This window comes from Nymphalis io, chromosome 9 (genome assembly GCF_905147045.1).
Source record: "Nymphalis io chromosome 9, ilAglIoxx1.1, whole genome shotgun sequence".
In the NCBI taxonomy this organism is placed as follows: Eukaryota; Metazoa; Arthropoda; class Insecta; order Lepidoptera; family Nymphalidae; genus Nymphalis; species Nymphalis io.
In genome coordinates this window covers 1,626,653-1,646,690 of record NC_065896.1, presented here as the reverse complement: position 1 = coordinate 1,646,690, position 20,038 = coordinate 1,626,653, and the positions used below count along the sequence as shown (strand labels likewise).

Here is a 20,038-nt window from a genome sequence, read left to right as displayed (position 1 = left end):
GAATAAGTTTTATAACGTTTCTTATATAAATCGTTCAATAATAATTTTCATAAAGGACTTCATCGAATTTATAAAATTAAAGTAATGAAAGTCAAAATCGAATTACATTAGTTTTCATATATTTTGCAATTGTAAATTTATTAATTATGTTTTATAGTAATTATAAATTCTAGAATCGCTAGTGATACTTAAATATTTACAAACTTTATATTTAATTTTCAAAGTGTTTAATAAGAAGCTGTGCTTATATTGTTTTTTAACATAAAACGATTCAAGTAAAACTTTCGGGACGGCTTTAGTAAATTGTTTTTCGATTGATGTAGGTGCCGTTTGATGATATTGAAATGAAAGCAATACATCAGCTCTGATGGAACAGAGACAGATATATTCGCTACAAAAAATAAAAACGAGACACTAAGAAAATGCTTGGTTTTAATGCCTTTGAAAACATCGTACACTAGTTTATATTGACATAGAAGTTGCTAAAAATACTTTGGTATTTGAAAAATGAATCAATTTAATTGTAAGTACGTTTTATAACGTTCTATGATGTTTATTATTTACATTGCTAGCCATACTTATCTATACTACTATAAATGCGAAACTGTGTATGATGCGTCATTACGCTTTCGAGGATAAACCACTGAACCGATTTTGATAAAATTTAGTATGAAGCAAGCTTGAACCCCAAGGATGGACATAGGTCACTTTTTATACCTAATGCCCGCCCTCTCCCCTACCACGCGAAACCGCGTGCGAATATTAGAAAATAATAATATTAATAAGCTAAATTTCTAGACATATTCTTATAAAAAATGTAGCACCACGGGATGCCCGACAGATTATAGCAATTATAAAAATTTATAATTAAAAAACAGCAATTAAAAATTAATATGGAGTAAAATAATATATTAATTTTATAACGCAACGAAGAAACAGTATACGCGCCACATACAAGAGAGTAGAGAGCAACGGTGGAGAGGGGGGCATAGCGGCTTAACGTCACGTTAAGACCGTTTGACGTCACGGTATACGAATCGATCCCACTACCACCCGCTAGTCGTGCCAATATGTTTCGCATAAGAAAATCCCAATGATATTTGACGTGACAAAACGTATTTAGTATTTCCGAAGCCATTTCCGTACTAAGTCCAAATTTCTAACAATCCTTGAAGTTCGTAATGAAACCTCTCAAACAATATACCTTCGAGGTCTAAAGGTCTAAGGGTCGATAAGGGTATAATTTACCACTTCTGGACCCCAAATACATTTAACTTTAACAAATTAAGTTAAGGAAGGTAAGATCTTATTGATTTTGGTAATGCGGTGATGACGTCGCTCTTATGTTTCATAACCACTGGTTAATTTGAGCGATATAGCGTGATATAGCTGAGGTTTTTTTTTTTAAATTTGATTAGTTTCTTTGTAGATTATTAGAAGATAAATTAGTCTACTTATAACCTAACCCTATATAACTATGACCCTAAGTAAACGTATATAATACAAATAGTTTAGTTTAAATGATACACGTATCTGAAATTAAAAAGTTCTTCTTGTATTTAAAACCTTGTGAACATAAGCTGAATAGTGAAACAACGTTAGGTCTCTTTCTGTCATCAGTGATTTGACATTCGAAAGAAATGGCAAAACAATGCGTAAGTGTTGCAGCTGTACAACGATTTGAATAATAAATATTGTAGTATTAAAGGTGCATTGCTCAAGCAGGTGGCATTTCTGTTGGAAATTGTTTGCATTATTCTAAAAGTCAATAAAATGAAATTGTAAATATATTTATTGAGTACTGAAGATAGCTACAGATAAATTGATATATACGCTTATTGTTACAACAAAAGTTGACAAATATCCTTTAGTGGATACACAGCTTTATATTTAATTACACATATATTATTAAGACTGCCTCGTTGGTATATTGGCTTGATGTAAGGCTGCAGACCCGGAGGTCCTGGGTTCAATTCCCAGGTTGGGCTAGTAAAAAGTTATTGGGTTTTTCTGTCAGAAAATTCTCAGTAGCAGCCCGGAGTCTGGACGTTGGAAGTGTGTTCACTCCCATGCCTCGGAAAGCACGTAAAACCGTTGGTCCTGCGCCTGAACTCTTTCCGATCGTGTCGGATTGCCGTCCCATCGGATTACGAGAGCTAGGGAATAGAGAATGCATTTGTGTTTGCGCACACACTTGTGCACTATAATATCTCTTGAGATTGGCCGCCGTGGCCGAAATCGGTCTGGAGTACATTATTATTATTAAGATTGCATAAGTATGTATATCTGACATCAATTTCTTGCCAACATAATCGTTTGTGGTATTGTATGTTCGTTCAAAAATCTATAAGCAAGTTCGTTCTTAATTGCAACTAATTAACTTTAGTAATATAACTAGCTTAAATACGATCTCAAACTAACTAACTAAAAGAAAACCGAAACTCAAATTCAATTTCATGTCGAACTGTTTTAAAGTCAGACTTAACTACATATATGTCAATCCTTTGAGTCTGTTTGTCCGTATTTACTCTGCACTCAGTACATTTCTTAATTAAGCTAGTCGATGTGTGTTTTGCAATTTGCTTAATATGTTAATTAAATCTTACTAATATCGTATGCGAAATCTATGTTGTTCAATCACGCTTGAATGATTAGGAGGATTCTAATTGAATTTGATATACAACTCTATTGTGTCGTGTAATACAATACAAGCATATTCAGGATTTTTATTTATTTTTGTAGATTTTTTTTATAGAATAGGAAGGCGGACGAGCATACGGGCCACCTGAGGGTAAGTGGTCACCAACGCCCATAGACATTAGCATTGTAAGAAATGTTAACCATCGCTTACATCACCAATGCGCCACCAACCTTGGGAACTAAGATGTCATGTCCCTTGTGCCTGTAATTACACTGGCTCACTCACCCTTCAAACTGGAACACAACAATACCAAGTACTGCTGTTTTGCAGAAGAATATCTGATGAGTGGGTGGTACCTACCCACCTTGCACAAAGTTCTACTACCAGTTTTAATAAATATGTATTCATTTTCAATGGACAGATTTGAATGAAATTTGATATAGATGTCAATTGTGTTATGAAATAAACACACGCACCCACGCGCGCGCTCTTGTACACATATCAGTTGTGTTATAAAATACACACGGACACAGACGCGCGCACGCGTACACACATATATTCGGGATACAATTTAATTTATTTAATTTTTGGATAAAAAATATATTTTGAATTTAGGATTATCAGGCGATATCTAATTTGTCCAGATTCTTATTTTCGACCATATACAATGTCAATTTATGGTAACTTAAATAAGTTTTAATGCCAATCCAATTACAGGAAATTGTGATTACAAGAATGTACATTGCTTAATTAATTCACTAGGTAAAAGCAATTCCATCATGTTAGAATAAAGTTAAATTTTGCTTGACTTGTAAAGTTACAAATTACCCTCAAAGAGGAATATTGCAAGGATAAAATTAAACGACAGAAGATTTTGTTTAATGTAGCAATTTGTCGCCTTTGTACACACTGCCTGAAAGGTTTAAGCGAATTTTTAACACACAAACAAATCACTATTTTTTATAGATACTTAAAAAAATATATAAAAAAAATATATAATTTTTTATAACATAAATTAAAGTCTGTATGGATTTTCGTGATTTTTTCAATGACAGACAGATCGACGTCCGTTTATTTGTTTAAAATTTATGCTACTTAATTAATGTTGATATTTGTCGATTAACTTGTAAAAATGGCGTGTTCTAAGAGCTTTAATATACTGACTAAATGAATAAATAGAATCGTTCCTCTTAACATTTATCTACAGAAAATAGTCCTGTGTCCAGAAAGAGCTACCCTTGTGTAAACGGGTCGTGCTGCTACTAAATAATATTCATAGTCTATTTAGGGAAAAAAATATGCTACGTCTCATTCCTTCCTGTATTCCTCTCCTTTACTGTTACAAACGTATAAAGTTTTATTAGATTACATTAAAGAGAATTAGTGTAGTTTCAGTGTAACAAATAAATTTAAATTTTAGTTATCATTTGTGATAAATAATACGACTTTAGTTCCTACCGTCTCAATAATCTTCTATGTAATGATTTTCGATTAACTTATTTGTGAAGACTTTATTGGTTTGTGATTTTTTTTTACGTGATAATATTTCGTGTGTTTTGTAACTATTCGGTTTCCTGTCAATAAATAAATAAATAAACAAACTCACTTTCGCAGTAAGGATATTATAATATACTTAAATAGGTAATAATAACAAAACGGGAAGTATTTCAAACCGAAATGGCGTTGATCCATTCTTCATGAGTTCCGCGATGTTTTATATGGAAATCGATGCGTACGTTATCTTAAGCAATTTTAATATATCGGGCAAAATATTTCAAAGGAATTTTAATTCTTTTAACTCTTTTCAAATACATCTAAAGATTTATGAATGTTACATTTTTTATATGGATGGCTTAGATAAGTAATTGTACATATTTGTTTCTTTATATGGAGATAACGTATAATATCCTTATTTATATTATATTCGTTGCTATTTTATATAACTAGTAAAGTAACTATTATATATTTATTAATACATTCATACACATATACACTAAAACTTAAATAAACTCAAACTATACATTACAAATTTATAGAAAAAACACGAAAAGATTGTCCTGTGGTATTATACGCTGGCACTATTGGCTCTACACAGCTAGATTCAGCGTTTACTAATGGTAGAGCATCCATTCACCAGGTATTCTACCGCAAAACAGCAGTATTTGGTATTGCTGTGTTCCGGTTTGAAGGGTGAGTGGGCCAGTGTACTAATTACAAGCACAAGGGACATAACATCTTGGTTTCCAAGGTTGGTTGCGCATTGGTGATGTAAGCGATGGTTAACATTTCTCTCCGTTCTTTCAGTACCGTTAATCTTATAATAAAAATTATCAATACTTGTATATAAATAGACATACATAAATAGACAATGTATATACATTCCGTATATATCGGAAACGGTTCAGACGATTAAAATTTTGTATTTAGATACGGTTTTGAATTTAAAGTTTATATAAGTATATTTTCTTAATAACGCATTTTTTTTACAAAAAATAAATAAGTTATTAATTATTATTAGAGCCCAGGTACTATATAATAAATAAAGCTAAAATTGTAAATGACAAAAAATGTGAAATTGCTTGAATGCTCTATTAAATTTGCATTATAATGCATAAAATTACGATATATAATATTCAACGTGAGGTAGAATATTTATAATATAAGTAAAGTTATCCGAGGAAACTGAGATGGGGTTTAAAATCGGGCAAGCAACACTGAATTTATATATTCTTAACTTCAAACACATCGGCTAGAAGAGGCCAAAGTATTATTACCAATATTTTATCATTGTTTGTGTGCAATGTTTTAGCATTTTAATTAAATTATTTGCTTAATAGCTTCTAACTGTAAATTAATATGTTTAATTTATATAATTTTGTAACTATCACTGGGAAATTGGTATTTCAAGTATAAGTTTGCCAAAGTATGCGGGCGGGACTCCGCTTACCATTAGGTATTTGCCTACATTCCCGCTACCAATTAAAAAAGTTCTAGGTAATGTTTGTAATTAAAATAATGTCCTCCTATTAAAAGTTCGGCCTCGGCGGTAAAACTATTTAAGGCGCAAGACCAATGGCTTAACATACAGTACCAGTAACAGCCTTTGAATGTCCCACTGCTGGGCTAAGTCCTCCTCTCCCCTTTTGAGCAGAAAGTTTTTTGGAGCTTATTCCACTGCTGCTCCTGCTCCTATGGTGGTGGAATACACATGTGGCAGAATTTCAGTGAAATTAGACACATGCAGTTTCTTCACGGTGTTTTCCTTTACCCTCACGCACGAGATGAATTATAATCACAAATTGATTATAATTCATCACATGCACATGTAAATTCAGTGGTGCTTGCCCAACCCGGGCCCAACCCCGAAGCCATGATCATCGGTTAAGATTCATTCGCTCTTATCCCTGGGGCATCTCGGCTAAATATATGCCTTAACATGCTAATGAGAATTTCTAGTCAGAAATATTCCGAATTCAAGCCTAGCACTTATTGATTTGAAGTCATTTAAACTAATATAGTCAGACGGACTTAATATACAGCCAGCTAGGAGTTTTAATTAATATGTTAATGTCTGTCCGTCTGTCCATCTGCATACACGAGTTGTAGCATAGACTTCCAAGCGCGGCTGGTGCTACCCTATAACTTTACAATTTTCGAAGAAAATATTATCTATGTATAAATAGACAAAGCTCAGCCTTCAGTAAACTCGGTACACGGTAGGGACAAACTGAGACTTCGAGCGTCAGACGAATAAGTGTAAGATTTCGAGCGTCAGATGTCAGCGTAGTATATTTATTTACATATCAATTCTCGTGTGTACGCCTATTTTTCATAGCTATTGAAGAAATTTATTATGTTTTATTTACTATTATCCATGTTAGCAGTTAGAGCGGTTGAGATTTATTCAAACATGAATATGCAAATGCATATATTTCCTGAAATTTTCAATTATGATCATGGTCTCATTTTGACCTCAGTTCATAGACATTTATTCCTCAAAAATACAGTCACTTACATGTGAAATGTTTACAATTTTAAAGAAAAAATTACAAATAATAAATAATTCAAAATTCTTAATCGAAAAAAAAAATCGTAAATTATAAACATTATTATCATTTCTGAACAATGAAAAAAAATTTTAAAAAGTAATAAGTGACTCGTTGATTAATTTGCTTTTATTATGCAGACATGATTTAACGATCTATCATTATACAAGAAATCTGATAGGTATTGCGTTAGATACTTGAGTTGCCCATCACGATCCGTTACGAAAGGACCCAATATACCGTAGGGCGTAACACCGGCAATATTAAGTGACGACATTCGAATAAAAGTCATCGCAACTTAATTGTGAAATTGAATCTATTATTGTTAAGCGTTATACATATCACATATTTATTTTTTTATTTTAAAAAGAAAATCAAACGTTAACAAAGACGTTAAAAAAGACTTTCAAAATTGGAAATAAAATATCAGAAAAAAAAACCCTAATAAAGGTCATTATGATATGCGAATGGAAATAGCAGTGTTTAAAAATCCCACCGCTGGGAAAGGTTATTTTTTTAAGGAGTTGCCTTGGAACTTATACCACCACGTTGCACTATTGCTTATAGATTAATTTCTATGAAAATAATTACAATATTAATGTGAAATTGATAACCGGGCAGGACGCCTGTGAAATAAATGGAATGGGCAGAATTCAAAAAAGTTAATACAGTAATGAAATTAAATAAGAAATTAAAAGAAAAACATCATAAAACTCACTATTCAAAATTAGTTTAACTTAAACAAAATCGAAATTGCGATACATCGTAAAACGTTGCTAGCATTCTTGCAACCGTTCCACACGGTCATGATTGATAGAGAAGTTATTTTTAATTTCGATTCTGCGTTTATTTCCCTTTGAATAGTTTTAAAGGTATACAATGCATATTAATGGCTGTAAACTTACAATAATTGCAAGGAAATGCAAGTCCAGCTAATATCTCAAATTACATTATATATCAACGCGATTCAATGTTTTGATGAGGCATAATATAAAGGCAATTTGTGGATGAATCTTGACCTTGAGAAAATTATCGTATGAAAATTCAAAAAAAGATAAAATAATTATGATTGTGAAAGAGTAAAAACGGCCCTATTAAACTGACTATTATATAGACGTTTCATACATTTGTAGAGTTGCCACATATATGCACAGTATACAAAAGAAATGAATAAAATGTTGTGTATGCTTACTCCTTGCCCGTCTTTTTCCTTTTTACGTTCCTTTTTGACGCGTGCTTACACTAACTACACTAAATTACGAATCAGGCTTTGAAATAGCAAATTAAATATATCTAGCCAACCTCTATCTAGTTATAGATACCTGCTAATTAATTTACGACCTTATAAACGTTGTTTAGCGGGTGAGTAAAACAATTGTGTGTTCTTCTTTCGAATGTCAAATCAATAATGTCAGAAAGAGAGAAATCGTTGTTTGACTAAACAGCCTCAAAGGAATGCTTATAAATAAATTATTATTATTATTATCTATAACACTTATTTGAAATGAGGCAAAAAATCAGTTTTATACATGTAATACTACGTTCAAAGAACAGAAACGATTATTGACCTGATGTGTTCGTTGTAAGAACGTTCATTTGTAAAAAGTAGCATTATTATAAAAGTCTTTGTGACACCAGTCAACAACAAACTTCCAAATACAAAGTCAAACAAATTTACAAATAAAGCAGCGTTTTAAATTATGTCTGTCAGTGGCTTTATATTTAAATATTCTAATGTCTAATAAGTTATGGCAGACATAGTGACGGTGACGAAACGTGCTTGTTGTAGTAATGTATGGGGTCACATTACGTGTTGACCTCAAGATTAATCATTCATTACTTTCACTACAACCCTTAGTGCATACATTTTAATTCTATTCTAAGCAAATAACTTTCACAATTACGTACGGGTTTATTGAACTTTTAAGTTAATTGATCAACCGTTCGTATTTAATTACCTGTGTGATTTAATTGTCGGAAAAGTGTAACTGCTGATTTTCTTGATGGATTTTCTCTTTATATACATAATTACTATATAAAACATTTATGTATCATTCATTCTTAGTCAAAGTCAAAAAGTCAAAAATCTTTGTTTAAAAATAGATTGTCAAAAATCGTTTCGGAAATAAACACTTTAGACCTGAGAAAAACCAGCGAAACATAGCGGGATTTCTTTTTTATGCCATATTTTACAATTATAGGTATTATTCAAAAATAGAATGGTATTTTGTTAATTTGAAATTGCCTAGACTCGATGGCTTCGTTCTCCAAATAAAAGTCCTTATTAGAAGAAAAGATAAATTATTGAGAAAAGAGAAAAAAAAATCAGAATTTGTTATATTAAGTTTGCATGAGTGCGATTTACTATATCAAATATTAATGTAGCATTTCTATTTACAGTCCTATACATATAATAATTGTAGTTTTTGACTCATAGATTCAATTGATACAGAAATAAAATAAATTTCTAAAGAATATTATCTCTACTCATTTTATTTGTATTTTTAATATTTTGTTATAATGACTTAGTTTTTCAAATTTTATTTATTAATATAAGAAGATTTTTAGTTTTACTTCTTTAATTATCATTTATACTGGTAATGTTTTATTATTATTTTTTTATTTATAATAACTGTTACTTATTTATATAAGATTTATTTATTAAAACCCAATTAACAATTTTTTGAATAAATCCGTTAGTACCCACACTAATAGGCTTGTATCGTGTTATATAGATTTTTAAGAAGTTATTTAAGATGCTGTGGTTTCCTATAATTAACGGAGCGCATAGATATATGACTAGTGTAATGTAAGCTTGTGATGTGTGTCCTTGTGGTGATCCTTATTAATTAAAAAATATTCGTTTTGTAACCGATATTAACGATTATATAAGATAATATCACAGATTCACAAATAATATCATCATAGTCTCTCACACCGATGGATATTGAAAAAATATGTACCGCCTTTTCGCGGGACATGTTCGCCTATGCGACAGGCGTGCTGGTGACAGGTGCGGGCTGGAGTCCCGCGTATATCGATATTCCGGTAAATTTCGTTTAGCCCGAGTATTAGAATAGACGAGATTTATTTTGGAATAACATTTTTGGAGTAAAAAGATTCTTTATTTTCATTTTTTTATAGAATTATCTTGAGATAAATTATCCTATTAATGATTCAAAGCTTTATAAATCATATTATATATTAATGCTTAGGATATGTATAATTGATGATTGGCTCCTAGATTGTCTATCTGATAGACAAAAGCCAATCCAGGAATAACATGCATAATAATTTTCGATTTCAGCCACGATGGACATTTCTAAAGAGAAGCTGCATAAAAGTTACTAGAGAGCACGAGTTTGAGAACAAACTGTCTGTTTCTCCAAGAGCTATAGATAAGCCATACGACCGAAAAGAGTCGTAAGATTTACGTGCTTTCGAGACACGAATGTAACACTACCAACATATTAACTCAAGGCTGATAATTACAATTCCCTATCAGACAAACCCAATAACTTTTTATTTGCATCCAGAACCTCGAGATCTACGGCCATATAATAATAATAATGTCCTCCAGACCGATTTCGGCCACGGCGGCCAATCTCAAGAGAGATTAGCCAATTACGCAGGAGATATTATAGTGCACGAGTGTGTGTGCAAACACAGGTGCACTCTCTATACCCTAACTCTCATAATCCGATGAGACGGAAATCCGACACGACTGGAAAGAGTTCAGGCGCAGGTCCAACGACTTTACGTGCTTTCCAAGGCATCTTCTAGACTCCGGGCTACTACTGAGAATTTTCTGACAGAAAAACCCAATGACTTTTTATTGGCCCGACCTGAGAATTGAACCCAGGACCGCCGGGTTTGCGGCCTTACATCAAGCCACTAGACCAACGAGGCAGTCTAAATCTACAGCCATATAAGCCAGCCATATATACAAACTACCAAGGCAGTTATATATAATATACATAAACAATAACGACACCAAAAACAGAAGACGCGATCGTTAATTATACCTAACGTTTATATAATAACGATGTCAAACTGACACATGTCATTCTATCCGTTTCGTAACTCTACAAACCGCGGTCGCTACCTGATATTATCTGATACCCGAGTCGTATCTTTATACAATATTACATCTTACGCATATGAAGTTATAAAGGAAAGTAACTTTTCCAAACACTCAAAATGTGTATCATCTTTCTAGAAATTGTGACGTCACACATACTTACTGTTACTTGAATACATAGAACTAGTAATTATTTTATAGGACAACGTATATTTGATACTAATTAGTTTTATGATATGTTCCCAAAAAACGTATAAAAATTTCAATCGCAAATTAAAAAAAAAATGGTAAGTTTATACAGTACTGTAAGGCACGTCTTTTGCTGACGGTTACTATACAAATAATGACTTTTGAGATGTTCTCCTTGGGTATGAAAGGACCTCTAATATAAATAATAATTATAAAAATTATAATAATCACCTTGAGTTTTGCCGGTTCTTATCAAACTATATCATTCCGATCCATTGATACAGTTTTAACATTATCTTGTTTATTAGCCGAGATGGCCATAACCACTAGGTTAGAACGTGTGAATCTTACCCGTTGATCGTGGGTTCAAACCCGGACAAGTACAACTAAATTTTCATGGGCTTAATTTGTGTTTATAATTCATCTCGTGCTTGACGGTGAAGGAAAACTTCGTGAGGAAACCTGCATGTGTCTAATTTCATTGAAATTATGCCACACGTGTATTCTACCAACCCGCATTGGAGCAGCGTGGTGGAATAAGCTCGAAACCTTCTAATAAGGGAGAGGAGGCCTTAGCCCAGCAGTGGGCCATTCACAGAATGTTACTGTTACTTGTTTATTAGCATGTAATACTTATATAATGAAATATTACTTATATGCAAATATTACTTATATAATGAATAAAAATTGGACTTATTTTTGACTGCTAATGAATTACTAATAGTAAATATTGGCAAACGAAAACTATCAAAACATCCGTAAATGATTCAGGTCAGTCATTCAACGAATATATATATGTGTACAAAAATATTATACGAATGTGAAATTATATGAATCATGCAAACGAAATGGTGAATGGTGAATGAGTACTTTCAAACCGATTTTACGAAATTATCAGTAATGTTGACTCACAGTTGTGCTTTCTAAAAAGCAGTTAATATATCCGAATAATATTATATACCTTTCTTTTTAACATAACTGTGTACTGCGAATTCTTCAACGACTATATTCATATACACGCTCTAGCAAGTAGGAAATATCGCACTGAAGAGTTGATCAATTACACATGTTAAAATTATTATCAAAATAATATGATTTTAATAATGTCGATGTATAAACAAATTTTTCTGGTGGTAGGACTTCGTGCAAGCCCGTCTGGGTAGGTGCCACCCACTCATCAGATATTCTACCGCAAAACAGCAGTACTTGTTATTGTGTTCTGATTTGAAGGGTGAGCGAGCCAGTGTAATTACAGGTACAAGGGACAAAATATCTTAGTTCTTAGGTTGGTGGCGCATTGGCGATGTAAGCGATGGTTAACATTTCTCACAATGGCAATGTCTATGGGCGTTGGTGACCACTTACCATCTTGTGGCCCACATGTTCGTCCGCCAACCTGTACTTTAAAAAAATAAATAAATAAATGATAATATACGCAATGTATTTATTTTACACTTACAATCAAGCACTGTCTATGGATTGTTTACGGGTGTAGCTGAAGTGTATATCTGCAGTGCTATTCATGACAACTCACTTCGTATTTCACTAGTGAAATGATAACCGACTAACGATAACATGATATTTTGATGTCTGTATGAACTCTTTAGGTGTCATAATTATTATTATAAGCAATATCGCATATCACTTTCAATTGTTACATAATTGTGTTTTGCGGTGAAGTTAGAGTTAGTTCCTGCAGAATATCATTGTAGCTTGTTATTGGTATATTGGTTAATCATTATTGTGTACGCAAGATTATAAAATTACACGCGAGGATTACTCAGAAAAAATATTATGAGTTTCTTACGAGGGGACGGTCCAAGAGGTGCATCAAGTTACGTGCTACCATTCTTAGCGTGCTGAAAGTGTGGGAAGGTACTAACCAAACCCCACAATTGTAGGTGCCAACTCGGCTTTGTTTTCGAGTATTTGCCAGGAAAAGTTTGGAAGGCCGCTTATGTACCAAAAATTTGGAACCTGACGCAACAAGGCGAGTAGCCTAGCCGCAACTAAGTCAGACTCCTGTCCAGACAGGATTAAATCTCTTTTTAATATTTTAAGTTGAAGCTTACACAAATAAATTTACATTTAATCATTTTGTAAAGGCAAGCGACTAATTACTAACTAAAACCTTTATAAGTTACGTAAATAAGTTTTTATATATCAACACATCATACAGAGAAAATATATTATTTAAATCCGTCATAATACTTCATTGTATATTTCTTTGGCAGAACTTTATTTTTTTAGCGAACTCTTTCAGAATTCAAATTGAGGTAACGCGATGAAACGAGTTTGTAATAAATATTCTTACCTTTTAATAGCAGCACGTAGTTTTTTTTGTCATCCCCTCCCTTGGGGTACTCCCAATCCACGTCCAGACCATCGAAATTCCTGTCCCTGAGGTACGGAATCGCTGAGTAGATGAATGTCTGTCTGGAGTAGCGAGTCGCAGACATTTCTTTGAATTTCTGTGTTCCGAATGACCAACCACCTGGTAAAAAAATATTTTTTTAAGTATATTATACAAATCCTAAGTTGAGAATATTAAAAAAAAACAGAAAATAATTAAAATAAATACGTAATTCCGTCTCCAATAAAATTCCAAAAATAATAATAATAGAGAAAAAAATATATTCTTGAGTTACCAGTGTACACGATACCATAGTTACTATATAGTTTCTTGCCGGTCCTTATCGATAGAATCTACATCCCGAACCGGTGGTAGCTTTCAATTTAATTCAATATATAGCATGATGATTCAAAAGTGACCCTCCCCGTAAGGCTACTTGAATAAATAATTATTAGATTTGATTTAATATGACAGAGCGTTAAAAAATCGCAGTTTCATTTAACATAGCAATTAGGTTATGTAATTATTTCAACACATTTATAATATGTCTGAAGAATTTTGTAAGTACTAAACACCGGTCTTGTTTTGATTTAATTTAATAAATATATAAATAATATTTTGTAAAGATTATGTAAGTTTTGTAAACATAATTATCCGACAACATTTGTAGCATTTATAAAACATATAACCCCATCTTCCTAATGATTGAAGGGTTGATTATAGAATCAAAATGCCACTGCCAATGCCAATGCCATTCTTACCACTACACTGACACGGGGTCATGATGTATACGGATATATTTAATTTTCATTTGTATATATTTATTTAAGCGCTCAATTTAAATATATAGAAAACAATGTTTTGTTTAGTAAGTAAATGTGCCCTTAATCTCGTGTACATAATATTTTGTATTTATTATATTTATTTTGTTTTGTTTATATATTAATACGAGTATAATGAAAATATAAATTGACCTAGTGCGTGACTATTTTTGTTGGTCTTTTTTCTTATTACAAAAATAAACATGGGCCACGATACTTATGCTACTTTCTTGCTAGGGTTATATCAACTTATTATCTATTTTGCGCTCAACTAGCGTAGATACAAACCAGAGAAAAAAATAATAACAAACCATATTAACTTATCATATTCTATAATTAGTTTCCAAATGCGTCTTTACCCGCGTGTGAGAGAAGGAAAGCGTCACCCTGATAAAGTGTATGAAATATTCCATGATGATCAGTTGTGTAAGGATGTGAAATGTTATCAATTTAATATCCTTGATTTTATCACTCATTACAAACATAGTCGGGTGCAAATAAGTTTCAGACTCAGTCATGGTAGCCATGGATTGAAACGTGTGTTAAAGGTCATTTTGAAAAAGGTCAAACATATTAAAAATATATTGTTTACTATTTGATCACGATGCTTGATTGATCGAAAGATCAACATTGATACTTATACTTATGTCGAAACACAATATGTTCTTTAAAGCGTGAAATTTATTATTTGTAGTAATTGGTGGTAGGGCTTTGTGCAAGGCCCTCGGGGTAGGTGGGTATCATCCAATCAACATATATTCTATGGACAAACAAAAATGATACAGTGAACTGAAAGGATGAATTAAAGGGTGAAAATATAGACACGAGGGATATAGCATCTTTGTTTCCAAGGTTGGGGGATTGTCGATGTAAGGGAGGGTTAATGTTTCTTACAATGCAAATGTCTATTGATGATGCTTAAATAAATACCAACTTCAATGTCACTATCGATAAATCGATATTTAATTACATTAGGATTTATATTCCTTTTGAGAGTGATGATGATGATGGTGTTCTTCTGATCTATTTAGGCCAAGATTAAGTACAAGATATAGGACCATCGACTTTACGTGCTTATCGAGGTACAGGAGTGTACACACTTCAAGCTACCACACTCCTGGATACTACTGAGAATCTTCTACAGAAAATCCTATTTTTTTTTATCAGCCCAACCTGCTGTTTGAACACAGGACTTCGGGATCTACCTTATATCGAGACTGTTTCCGCAAAGTAAATAGGTCATAATTACAAAAGAGTAAGTATATAAATAATACGAATACCAATTAAGAACAGTTACATAAAATGTGAATTCCATCGTGTGTGATACATTAATATACTTACATTAGAACACAATAGTTCTCAAATACTAGTGATGTGAAAAGCGTGACAAAAACATATGTCGATTACATTATTTAAAGCACCTTTGTTGCGCCAACACGTTTCGCTCTTATGAAAATGGGCGAGGTTTTTGCTTGTGCTCCGTGAAAATAGGTGAAAATATCGTGCACTTTGTACCGTGAGAGCGGTGTTATGTTCACACGTGCTAGTGATGGGAATGATGTATCGATATTTTTTTTTGTTGAAATTATTTATTATTTATGATAAACGTAATTTTGCCGACATGATTCTTAGTAATTAAAAAAAAATTGAGCTCGCAAACGGATTCTCTTAACGTGTTATAAAACTTTATATCGAATTGTGCAATTTCAATAATACATATAAATTTTCAGTCTATATATTATGTAAAATTATAGCGTTTCTAACTATAAATACTAAAGCAATTACTTCCGTCTATAAATTATAGGATATGCATGACAGACAGACTTTACGAAGGGTCATTTATATATAAAGAGTATCGATTAAGGAAGTGTCATAGCATTAGAAAGTACATGACTATTAGTGTGCCCATAATACAGGCTTTTATTACGTAATACTTTTGTAAAAGTACAATGGCTGTCACATAACGATTTCACACACAATATCGATTATCATTATGTATTATCATACTATTTGATTTGGTCTAGTGGTAAGGACGCGTGAATCTTAACCGATGAACGTGGGTTCAAACCCGGGCAATTTCATTGAAATTCTGCCACATGTGTACCCAACCCGCATTGGAGCAGCGTGGTGGAGCCTTCTCCTCAAAAGGGAGAGGAGGCCTTAGCCCAGCAGTGGGACATTAACAGGCTGTTACTGTATACTATTTGATAGCTGTATTTTAATAAATAACGATGAAATCGGTTTTCGGATTATTAGGATTATTGGTAGTGATTTTTTCAAATGGTGTTACCATTTTAAAAAATCACTCTACCACTACTCTGGTGTTATATATGACATAATTGTTTTTTTTTTTGTGTTAAATTTATTTTACGCAGTAACTAATTTGACCTTGAAATTTTACTTTAAATGTGCCAATAACCGTTGACTTCTCGATAACGTTCAATTTCTTACGAATAACAAGATGGCGTCCATTTTTATATATATCAATTTGTTTGCTCACTTTCATTTTATTTTATACATTTATATTTCAAATCATTCTATAAACAACATAGTATATGTAATCTAAATACACATCAAGCGGAAAAGCATACGCATTTACTTTATTTGGTCATAATAAAACCGGAAACATCCAGGAAAGGTTAAAATAATAAGCTAATTAAACTTTACGTTTCAATCAAATCGTTACCGACACCGCACGCGATATTAAATATTTTTAATATTTATTATATCTGGAAATGATAATATGTTTTGAAAGATCCTTAATTATAGATAATAAATAAAAAAAATCTGACGCAGACGTGTTGTAATATTATAAATATATGAGTATTTTTTTCATAATATTATGTTCTGATAGGAATAACTTGATTTGTGTTTTAATCACTCGCCTCGTCGCATTTCTGTGCGCGCATCACGCAAAGACTATTGGAACTAACAAGAAGCGGTTTTTTTTTTAATTTCAGGAGTACAGTTATGTTTTTAAACTATACACATGTATATACTGTATATTAATACTTTTCCAAATTGTTTTCTATTTAATTTTATGATTATTATTTGAGATGTTTAGTGTAGAGTTGCATGTTGTGATTATTATTATGTTCTGATAGGAATAACTTGATTTGTGTTTTAATCACTCGCCTCGTCGCATTTCTGTGCGCGCATCACGCAAAGACTATTGGAACTAACAAGAAGCGGTTTTTATTATTATATTTTTATTTTTATTATTATATATATATTTAATATTATTACCTCTAAGTATAACAAATTTTACTATTAGACCTAATTTGTGTACTTTTAATTTCTATTTCTTATTGTATGTCATGTTTGTAATCCTAAATAAATGAATAAATGTTCTGATTATTGGACCATATAATGTAACTTTAATACATGTTAATAACAAATAAATTATAGTGTGCCACACAGACGAAGATGCCGAGATGGCCCTGTGGTAAGAACGCGTGAATCTTAACCGATGATCGTGGATTCAAACCCGGGCAAACACCACTGAATTTTCATGTGCTTAATTTGTGATTATAATTCATCTCGTGCTTTACGGTGAAGGAAAACATCGTGAGGAAACCTGCATGTATCTAATTTCACTGAAGTTCTGCCACATGTGAATTCTACCAACACGCATTGGAGCAGCGTGGTGGAATAAACTCCAAACCTTCTCTTCAAAAAGAGGAGAGGAGGCCTTTAGCCCAGCAGTGGGACATTCACAGGCTGTTACGGTACGGTTACGGCACACAGACGAAGTCTCTATTACATAAAAAAATAGACCACGTCGAGAAGAAGGATATTGTAAGGAGACTTATGTGTGTCGTATTATATTGTCTTATGTGTATCGGCGAGAGCCTGTGCTCCAACTAAGTAATACCCTTTACTAAGAGGAGATGCTTTTGATATCATGATGATCATCTTTGGGATATTTTCGTAGTTTCTTTCTATTTGATTTGGAACGCTCATTAAAATATAATTATAACAAGGAAAGTTAGAAACAAAACTTTCTCCAAACGACAGCCAAGGAATAATTTACATAACTGCCATATTTAAATATACATAAAGTACATAATATATATATTATGTTTTTTTTTTTAATAAAACAATCTAGACAGCACAATTGAATCGAGGTATTTAAACATTTATTTATTTAATTATAAAAAAAACATCGATAAAATTAATATAGTAACAACACTAGCATTGGTTACGGAACCTTGTTTGCGGTGTGTAACATATAGATACAAGTATAATACTTAAGTAACCTTAAGGAAATCGATTGTGATAGCGTATCCGTGAATGAAAATGTTTTCTAAGCAATTGATAATTTACTTGATATTGTATTTCTTTCATCATATTATTTTAAGTAATATATGTAGGTTTTTCCTTATTTCTATTTTTTTTTATAGAATAGGAAGACGGACGAGCATATGGGCCACCTGATGGTAAGTGGTCACCAACGCCCATAGACATTGGCGTTGTAAGAAATGTTAACCATCGCTTACATCACCAATGCGCCACCAACCTTGGGAACTAAGATGTTATGTCCCTTGTGCCTGTAATTACACTGGCTCACTCGCCCTTCAAACCGGAACACAACAATACCAAGTACTGCTGTTTAGCGGTAGAACATCTGATGAGTGGGTGGTACCTACCCAGACGAGCTTGCACAAAGCTCTACCACCAGTGAATTAATTTTTTAAATTTTTTTCTATTATTTAAAAATTTCATTTTTTATTAGAAAGGGAGTCCTAATATATTTCTGGTTCCTCTGTAGGATCTACCTTCCGAAGCAACGACCAGCCTTTAATTGAATTCATTTTGAATAAGGATTATTAAAAATGAATAGGCTCAAGGCTTTCTCTTAAGAAATTCTTATTTTTGAGACATAAACCCGCGCTACCTAGATTTAAATAATTGATCTAAGAACTAGCAGTTAACTGTATCCATACCGATAGCCAGAAGAGTTTTCAATTTCGGGTTAGCCTTTTTCAAACCGTTGATTTTATCGTAAAGTCCGGTTTTTCCATCCTTAGTCTCGTCGTTCGATTCAAAAGAGCTGAGCTTTCCTTTCTTCATCCAACCGAAGGCAAAGATCACGTGGGTGCAGAGGTCTGGCTGGATGTCTTCGGGTGTGAATTTACCGATCTTGGTACGATACTGGGACCAATTCGTGTAGTAGCAGACGACCTGATGGGGAAGAAATAGAAAATCATTTAAGTTCTATTGCTATTAAGTAGATAAAATATACTCTAATCTTAAATATTAAGCATTTGATAAATATAGAAATTTAGGTTTAAGCCCAGGACCTCAAGCTACTTTTTACTAGATAAAAATCTTCTTGGCCCTCCAGACCGTTCGGTCACGGCGGCCAATCTCAAGAGAGATTAGCCAACTGCGCAGGCGATATTATAGTGCACAAGTGTATGTGCAAACACAGGTGAACTCTCTATTCCCTAACTCTTATATTCCATTGGGACGGCAATCCGACACGACCAGAAAGATTCCAGGCGCAGGACCAACGGCTTTACGTGCTTTCCGAGGCACGGGAGTATACACACTTCCAATTTCCAGACTCCTGGCTGTGACTGAGAATTTTCTGACAGAAAAACAAAATAACTTTTTATTGGCCTTACCTGGAAATTAAACCTAGGACCTCCGGGTCTGCGGCCTTATATCAAGCCACTAGACCAACGAGGCAGTCTAAGACTTAGAGAATTATAAATATATAATATACAGCAATTTAATGTTATAAGGATTTGACATAAGTACTTTGCATATTTATTTTATGTAAAACAAGTATTCTTAGAAGCTAAGCTTATGGTAAATAGTAATTTGACAAGTAAAAAATTTTAGTCGCTCGTCGTAATATTCGATATCTGGCAATAACATTTAATTAATCGTCAAAAGCGC

The 20,038-nt window shown here is 32.8% G+C and overlaps 1 protein-coding gene across 1 annotated transcript in view; it reads right to left on the bottom strand.

Annotated features, from left to right (window-relative positions):
• Nucleotides 1-20,038, bottom strand: part of LOC126770929 (probable chitinase 10) — a 117,368-nt gene that overhangs the window by 32,237 nt on the left and 65,093 nt on the right. Inside the window, exons 4-5 of the mRNA XM_050490541.1 lie at nucleotides 19,078-19,315; nucleotides 13,272-13,451 (exon numbers count right to left, since the gene is read on the bottom strand). Coding sequence (XP_050346498.1) covers nucleotides 13,272-13,451; nucleotides 19,078-19,315 — 418 coding nt within the window. The remainder of the gene's footprint in view (nucleotides 1-13,271; nucleotides 13,452-19,077; nucleotides 19,316-20,038) is intronic.